A 9,116-nucleotide genomic window follows, 5' to 3' on the forward strand; every position below is an offset into this window, starting at 1 on the left:
ACTTGATCTGTAACGTTCCGAGAATTTGAAGGCTCACGTAAACTACATGCATGCAAGTTATTAAATTTCTTTGGTTATTTATTAAATTGTTTTAAAGTTTTAAATGCATTTTTATTTCGTTAATTTGTGTTTAAATATTTTTATGCATTTTATGCATAATTCATGCATGATAGAATTTAATTCATGAAATTTTAAAGGTTCATTCATTAAAGATTTTTAAGTTTCATTTCGCGCTCGAACGAGAAACGGAGACCGCAGAATTTTCAAGAAAATTATTTTTATTACATAATTAATTTTTATTAATTAATATAGTTTTAAAGGTATTTTTCAAGAATTGAGATTTATTGGGTATTTTTACCAGCAGGATTTTAATTTTTTAACGGTACGTAAATTTTATCGAATCGGGGGAATTTTTAAGGGTTCGGCTAGTATTTTAAAAATCTTTCCAAAACGAAATATCTGTCGGGATTGTGTTTGGATTTAATGTGCCTATTTTTAAGCTTATTGGGCTTAAAACCATTTTTATTTTAATTGAAGCTCATTAGTGCACATTTTAATTAACCTAAACTACAATTAAATTAAACCTAAACCTACCCTACACCAATTATTATACCATCAACCGACACTCCTTTCATTACCACCTTGCCCTCTTGTTTCAGCATTTAATCCCCCAGCTAAGGTCTCGGATCTTGCTTGTCTTGGAATAAAGAAATTCCTCCGGCTTTAGGCTCGATTTCCTCTCGCATTTGCATCATTCAGGCACGCATTTGTATCATTCTTTTCTCATCACACACTCCATATGTAGGCTGTTTGTTATATGTGCATACTCGTAGGGGTTAAAGGCAATGCAGGTTATGTTGTTTATGCATCGGTTTTCAAGAATTTGTACATACTATATTATGCAAACTCACGTTTTCATGCATGCTGGTGTAAGGGGTTGCTGTCTTGGGTGGTTAGGAAGCTGTTTTGGTCAAGGATATCAGTGGCAAGGGGCTGGAATTAAGGCTGGTGACGAGTGGAAGGAAAGTTGAAAGAGGTAGCCGAGAGTTGGGGTTGGAGGTGTTGTGATGGTTGTGGGGCGCGGTCTGGTGTATGGGTCGGCTGGGGGCCTGGGGCTAGGGTCTGGTGCGTGTTTAAGGGTCCTAGGATGAGTCTCTTTATGGTGGTTCATGGCCCGGAGCGGCAGCTAAGAGACTGAACAAAGAAAGCTGCGGCTGTGCACTTTGGGTTCGTGTAGAGCAAGTCACGGCTGTGGGTTTTAAGGCGGTTGCTGGACGGGGCCAGGGCGTGGGGCAGTGTCTTGGGTCGTTCCTTAGGGTCCTAGGGAGGGCCTGGTGGTGTTGGTTCAGGGCTGGGTTGGCTAGGGAAGGTGGCTAGACCAGGAAGAAACCAGCTGCACCAATGGGAGACGGGTTAGGCTAGTCACGGCTCTTGCTTGCTTTGGGGCTCAGGCATTAGTTCTGAGTTTGAAAGGGGTGTATCATGGTCTTAAGTTATGCCTAATGGTTCGGTCTAGGGCCTGGTTCGGGTCCGGTTCGAGTCGGTTTAAGCATGAGAGTCGAATTAAGGAAAGATGGTGACTAAGGCTTTCGGGTTAGCACATGCTGGAAATTCCAGCAGCTTGCTGGCCTATTATTCGAGTTTCTAAAGGTCTGGTTTTGAGGTCTTTAGGACCTTTTAGATGTTTTTAAGATATGACAAAAAGTTGGAAAAAATTCGGTTAAGTTTCGAGTCGATTCGGGTTAAAACCAGGACCCCAGTCCAAGTTTTAAAACGAATCGGTTAAGTTGTAAAATAAGCTCGAGTTTACGTCTAGGAATGCTTATAAATATGTTTTGGGATATTTTTAGGAGTTTGGTAAGATTCGGATCAAAATAATGAGTTTTGGAATTATCCGAGATTTAATCACCGCACGAAACATTAATTAAAAGAATAATTGGAACGCCTAGATTTAAGTTTATTAAAATTATGAAAAATTATATTTAAGCTCAAATAATTATTAGAAGTCTAAGTTTTTAATTTGAGAATTTTATGCTAAGGTTTGGTTTAATTCGGGATTAAAACGCATTAATATGTTATAGTTAAAGATTAATTTAAAAGTCATCGATTTAAGCCAAATAAAAATATGGGAAAATTCACGTAGGCTTAAATAATTATTTGGGACATGTTAGAGTCAATGAAATTAAGAAAATGTCAAAAACGTGAAATTTTACGTCTAGGGACAAAACAGTAATTTTTGGGTTTCTAGGACAAAATGGTCATTTTGCACCCGAGGTGAGATTTTGGTCAAGGCAGCGCCCTGAGCACATTTTATCATGTTTTAAATGTTTATGCATCATGTTTATGAATTTTTATGAAATTATGATAAATACGGTGCATGCTTGGTTTAAAAAAAAATTACGTATATGCATGATTTTATTAACTGATGAATATGATGACACGTTTTGAAGGAAGTGATTTAGTTGTGACTAACACGATGACACGATGACATGATGATATGATTGGAGATATCGTGAGGAAAAAGGCTCCAGAGAGAGCCCGTTTACGGGAGAAGGCCCCAGAGGGCGCCCGACGATCGTATTTCCATTGACATAATATGATGATATGATAGGCCAGAGCTCAGTTGACGGGTGAGAGTGTCGCTGATGTCCCCGCCGTCCGGTACCGTGGTTACACGTAGATGGATCCATCAACTGACATGATGATACGAAAGTCACAACTAATGAACTGAATTTAATTAAAAGAAAATGTATACGTATATGATGACATGATATGAGATGACATGATTTGAGACGACATGATTTTATACGACACGTTTATATTCATGTTTTAAAGTTCATGAAAGGTTGTTGGCATTATGATTTTACACGACACGTTTACGTATATGATGAAATGACATGCTTTAATACGATAGATTTTACACAACACGTTTACGTTATGCTTTGAAGTTCATGAAAGATATGTTGAATATGATATTTTTCACTGCTGTGTACTATGTATATGTACTTGTTAATCCTGGTACAGGCGTGTTGAGTCTTTAGACTCACTAGGCGTGTGTGATGCAGGTGAGCTAAATGGTGAGGAGACTGGAGGTGCCGAACTCTGAGTAGGCAGACTTGGTGGGGTGACACGACCCGAGGACCACATGTTTTTCGCATTACAATTTATGAGATTGAGAGGAGGTGAATATTTTCATACGTTGATGAATTTAAGATTTTTACTCGTTTATGTTTACGTATGATTTTGGATGAGTTTGGTTAATTTAAACTGCACTATTTTTACGGTAAGATAATTATGATTATTTTAAATGTTATTTCGAAAATGCGAGCTTTTATGTTTTCAAAAAAAATGTCCAGTAGAATTTTAAAAATGAGTGAGACGTTACATGATCGATGCTGGTGAGGACGAGTATGAGGAGACGAGGGGTGTGGACCAATGAGCCGGCTTGGACTGTGCATGAGGCTAAACCTGAGGACCGCCTATGTTTTAAGAATTTTATGCATGTTGATTCAAATACTCTGATTTTCGCTAGATTTTTTACGTTGTTTAAACATTTACCTTTTTGCAAACTTTGATTTTAATTTTTTTACTTCAAATATTTTTAGACGAGCAGTTTATTTTATCGCAATTTGATAGATTATTAATTATTTAAGAAATTTTTTATTTTTCCGCAAATTTCAAGTAGTTCAAAAATATGGTACGTTACAGTAATAATATCTCATATAATTTGAATTTTTCTATTACAGTGGACATATGCTCATCACAGGCACATTTAACACATAAGTTGATAATATGACATGCATATCTAACATGAAGTAAATTACCATCTAAAATTGGTTTTGGTGAATTTTTAAGATATTTAATTGCAAGAGTATTGACACTCGCATTATCTAACGTAATCGACATTATTTTATTTTGTATGCCATATATCTTAACAACATTTAAAACATATCTAGTTGTATGCATTGTTGACGATTCTAAATGATCTAGCGCTAAAATTCTTTTTTTGCATAGTCCAAGTTTCTTAAATCTAATGACATGTAACAACAAGATAAGATTCATATTTTAAATTAGTCTAAATATCAGTTGTCAAACCAATTCTACAAGAAATATTTGAAAGATGCGATTTTAGTGTTTCTTTATATTCTTTATAAATATCAAAACAATATTCTTAAGTGTGTCTAGAAATATTATGAAAACCAGGTTGAATAGTACTAGTATAAACAAAACCTTCTTATTCAGATACTATAAAAGGTTGACAACATTTGGTAACTAACTTTACGATGGCTTTTCGAGAAATTTCTTTTGTAATTGTGAAAGCTTTACCGCTTGAAGGATTAATTTGTTGTTGTGCTGGTTCCCTACCGAATGGTTTAGCGTATCAGGGTCAATTTTATGTACCTTAACTAAATATTTTTCAAAGTGACAGTACCTCCGGAACCACCACCCGTTTTTTAAGAATATCTCGTTTTTGTAAATTTTATATACGACAAAAGAGTTATTTGTAACTTGTTGTTCAATATTGAAGTCATACCAAACTTTGCTTCGCTTTGCATGGGCTGTCGTCATGCTCGTTGACATTGTGTTGCTTGCTCTGGTAGACGATGACGTCCCTACATCTTTGTTGGAGAGTTCCATGGCTTCTTCATCCTCGTGGTCAGGTTCGATTTCATCAAAATCGGGGATATAGCCAAAATGTTCATAAAAGTCGGAAGAGTATTCGCCTCCACCACACCACGGTTTGAAGATGATGCCATTGAAATTTGAATTATTTATATGAGTAAATTGCGAAATATTAAATAAATAACAATAAAAAGAATATTGATTATAGATAAAATTATAACACAATTATTGAATATATTTGGAGAAATTATAGCAAATAAAGATATTGATTGTAGAGAAATATAAAGTTGAGAGAAAATTGATGTGTGAAATATAAAAAATGACTTGTATTTATAGGTGATTTTTGGGGGTAAAAAAAATTTATATTTGCAATAAGGCACCAAAATTAGGGGCCAAATTGCAAAATTTAAAAATTAAGATTTCAGTAGCCGTTATCTGCAGCGCCCAAAGGCCTTTTTTTTATTTTTTTTAAAATTTCGAGTTCCAATTTTTGTTCTGGGTCGGATCCTGTTACGGACCGGAATCGGTTCGAAACCGGATCCAAATCGTTTGAACCGGTTCAACCCATCAAACAATGAATTTTACACTGTTTTGGGTCCGATTCATCCTTACCGGATCCGATTCTGTGCTTAACGGACCGCTTCCGGTCCGAACCGGTCCGTTAAGCTTGCCTACTCCTAGCCACTCTCGATGGTAAACCGCAACCTCACAATCCACATAACATTTAGCGTCCTTATGCCAAGACTACAAATGTAATATTTAATATATTTGTGTGAAAACTATCATTCAACTATTCTCGAAGCTCATTTCTCTTTCGTGTGAGTGATTGTGTGTTTGAGGAATTTAATATATTATAATATATATACTCTCAAACGCATACTCACACACACGGAAAAGCTCTCATTAAGCTAATAAGCTCTGATGAACGGATAGAAGTTTCGAGTTCCAGGTTCTAACTTGAGGTAGCAACTTCACACTTAAGTAAAATATGCTAGAACAAAACAACAAGCTTTGTTATCATCAAAATCAAGATTGTTATTATTTCCACAATATAACAACTGTCCATACATCATATTATTATTATTATCATCATCATCAAACTTTAATATAAATATTTTTTAAAATATTACAAAATTAATTAAAATTTTTAATCAAAATTTTTATCAAATAAATGCTTTTTAAATTATTTTTTGAAAACTATTTATTTATTTTTAAAAATATTGATAGACAAATATTATACGATTTTTTAGTATATTTTTAAATTTTTTTATAGTCACAATTTCACTCAATATATATTGAATGCAATGATAAATAATTAAATTTAACGGCATGATTGTTATTTATTTAAATATGATCTTAAATGGTATAAAAAAATTTATATTATAATCTTAAGGATTGGATCTCGAGTCCTAGAAGAACCGACCTATTGCCATGTAAGATACCTCCAGCACCTTTCAAACATTTGTAGGTTGATTCTTGTTCTGCATCCATGTCAAAAACGAGAACAACCTTGAATCATCAGTAAACGTTTTTACTTAAGCCAGATAATTTCTGTTCTGTCATTTCGATTACAATAAATTAAATAGGTCGAAAAACAAGCTGAAGTGTATCGCCCCAGATTCGATGTTTGTCCCCACTGTATCAAGACGAGTCTTTCCAGCATGTTTATGTCTTCACTCACACGCACCCTAAAAAACTTCTCAAGAGGGTCACCCATCTCAAAATTACCCTAAGTCAAACACGCTTAACTTTGGAGTTCTTATATAATGAGCTACTGAAAAGAAAATACACATTCTTGATATAAGTAGTACATATCAAATCTTTTAAATCATCCTCAACTGCACAGTCCCATACCAGAACAGTTTTGGAATACCTCCCCTTCCGGTGTGATATCGGTTCATTCATGTTCCCTTCACCTAAAAACCTGCAAAAGCCGCTCATTGTCCGTGCAACCTCATGACACTGACGATCACTCCCGTCTTCTTCGACCCCGGGCCTCACATGAAGCAATCCAGAAAAATTTGCGGGAGATTATCAAATGAAATTGAGATGCAATGGTAAAATTTTATTATAGCAACACTTAATTAGTCAGTCACCTCTTTTACAACTGGGATTCTTGATTTACAAACAAAACACTTGAAAATCAAAACATACGCAACCCAAGAAACTACGGGGCCAACAGTTTTCTGCAAATGTGTAACTTCACATGGGATTTCCATGCTTTACAAACTACAAGTCTACAAGTGATACGGGAGCATTTTCTTCATTATTTTTCGGACCCCTCCTCGGTACCAAGACCGTACAGAACACCGGCATACCTCTCGGTAGAGCCACTGAAGAAGTTGTCTTTCAACTTCATGAAAGCATGTGAGGTGAGTAGACTATCCGAACCCGCCTGATGACAAATCCCAAACCTCTCTACTTCTAGGAGTTCGGCTAACTTATTCAATCCACCGTGAAGGCTGTTACAGAATTTCATCAAATGTTTGATGTCGTACACCACTGGGAAGTAAATCTTGAGTAACTCGAAGAATCCAGCTTGAGTTTCGGGTAAACTTCGACAAGTCAATAGCTTAAGCAAGTATCCAAAGTCATAGCCGCTATGGAACGTCACCCAATGGACGTTATCATTCAAAACAATTCCAGAAGACATCAAAAGCTCGGAAAAATGGTTCACATCAGCACCCATTTCATTATTTTTCTTAAAATCAATCCCAGATTGCCTCAAAACTTCAATCGAATCATTTGCAAATACATCCTCGCTCACATTAAATTCACGGAAATTAAATTGCCAAATGCAACTGGTTCCCGTCCCACAAGTAGGTAAATTCCCATCTTTATCCGAAAATGTGAGACCCAACTGGATTAGCTTCAACATGTCAACATTATCCTTCAAGGTCTGATAATTATACTCATTGATATGCTTAAAGTTTCCCACAGGGCGAAGAACAACACCAGGAAACTCTGTATCCATAGCAACATATGGGTAATCATCGACAATATCTTGAATCAGAGCAAACTCTGCTTCAAGATTGTCATTCCATACCTCTCTAATTTGAATCGAATTTTTCTTCGGTAACTCTGACATTTCATCCATTTCTTCTTAAATGTTACTTCGCTGGCAGTAAAGATGCAATCTTCACCAACTAAACAACTATGGCAGTAGCAGTCTCGAATTCAATCTGCAAACATCACATGACGTCAAAGCAAGCCCCGAAATTAACTCAGCATAAAAAAAGATCAACTAGTGAACATAAAACGGTGGATAACTGATCAAGAGTTAAATCAATTCAAACATACAAGAAGTAAAAGTTCATGCACCACTTTGTCTACGATTTCTCGTAAATAGGCACAAAGGAAACAATTCCAATTTGTATAAATGTGTCATCAATTCTTACTGTATATATGTGTCATCAGTGTATAATCACTTACATGGGAAAAGAAAAAAAAGAGCTCATTACAGTTGAAGCAGCCACAATTGACTGGGTAAAATATTGATCAAATTGTACCGATTATGACTTGAAAAATTCTGAATCCTAAATTCCTATTCACATTTCACCAAACTCGATGATCATCAGACACTTGTCTATAATTTCACTTAATGAAATTAATCCCAGAACTTGAGAAATTTAAATCTGTCCAGTTCACATATATCACGAATTCAACCAAAGAAAAAAAGGAATGACTTTATAAGTTAAACTCAAACCCAAGACTGAAAATCAAAAACCCATTTGTGAATACATCGGAAATCAAATCCTATCTTTCAAACAGAGCAGATCATAGCCAAAGAACAGTCAGCCCAGCAGCTGAAGCTGTATCAAAGTGAAAATTCAAAGATACTCTTTAACCAAAACAAATCAAAACCCCGATCTGAAAAGCCAAATGGACCAAATACTCAAAACCCACAAAAAAAATCTTGAAATGGTCATATGTGCAGAGATCCGGATACCAGGATCTAGCTTCCGCCTGGATCCAACACAGTCGGTTTTAAGGCGATGTTTACAAATATAGATTCAGATCTGCATCTAACTTCGTTCGTAAAGAGAGATTCAACAATAGAGTGATGATGAAGAAGAAGAATTACAAACCTGTAGTGAAGATTGAATTTAGTTACCAAGGAGGAGAAGATTAGGATTCTTGGAGTAGTTTACACCAATGGAACCTTTTCTTCTCTTTTATTGTTCCGAAAACAATAATGAGATCAGGAGAGTGGTGGAGCTTCAATAATTGATTATTTTTTATTAAATGTATATAAAAAAAGCTTGAATATGAATTTTAAAATTATAAATAATATGTGCAATATTAAACTATATCTATATAAATGACGTTATAATGATAATGTGGATAAAAAAAATTATATATTTCATATACATACACAATTTTTTTAATATTAAATAAATTTTAGAGAATATACTAAATTAAAACTATGAAAATATATAAAATTATGTTGTCATATACTAATTTTTGTATATATATTTTTTCCAATCTAAAGT

At 35.0% G+C, this 9,116-nt stretch overlaps 1 protein-coding gene and 1 long non-coding RNA gene across 2 annotated transcripts; one reads left to right on the forward strand and one right to left on the reverse strand.

The window, feature by feature from the left end:
- Nucleotides 1-674: 674 nt before the first annotated feature.
- On the forward strand, nt 675-3,622 carry LOC142519925 (uncharacterized). Its single transcript, XR_012813818.1, has 2 exons — nt 675-759; nt 3,066-3,622. It is a non-coding gene; the product is annotated as an uncharacterized LOC142519925 (long non-coding RNA).
- Nucleotides 3,623-6,667: 3,045 nt separating this feature from the next.
- On the reverse strand, nt 6,668-8,855 carry LOC142518405 (putative CCR4-associated factor 1 homolog 7). Its single transcript, XM_075621189.1, has 2 exons — nt 8,712-8,855; nt 6,668-7,805 (listed from the first exon to the last, which is right to left on the reverse strand). The coding sequence occupies exon 2, from the start codon at nt 7,718-7,720 to the stop codon at nt 6,890-6,892; it is 831 nt and encodes a 276-aa protein (XP_075477304.1). The 5' UTR covers nt 7,721-7,805; nt 8,712-8,855; the 3' UTR covers nt 6,668-6,889.
- Nucleotides 8,856-9,116: the final 261 nt, after the last annotated feature.

This window comes from Primulina tabacum, chromosome 11, assembly GCF_025594145.1.
Source record: "Primulina tabacum isolate GXHZ01 chromosome 11, ASM2559414v2, whole genome shotgun sequence".
NCBI classification, from domain to species: domain Eukaryota; kingdom Viridiplantae; phylum Streptophyta; class Magnoliopsida; order Lamiales; family Gesneriaceae; genus Primulina; species Primulina tabacum.

Excerpts from the sequence above, each read along its gene's own strand:
- LOC142518405 (XM_075621189.1), bottom strand. The coding sequence starts at position 7,720 with ATGGATGAAATGTCAGAGTTACCGAAGAAAAATTCGATTCAAATTAGA.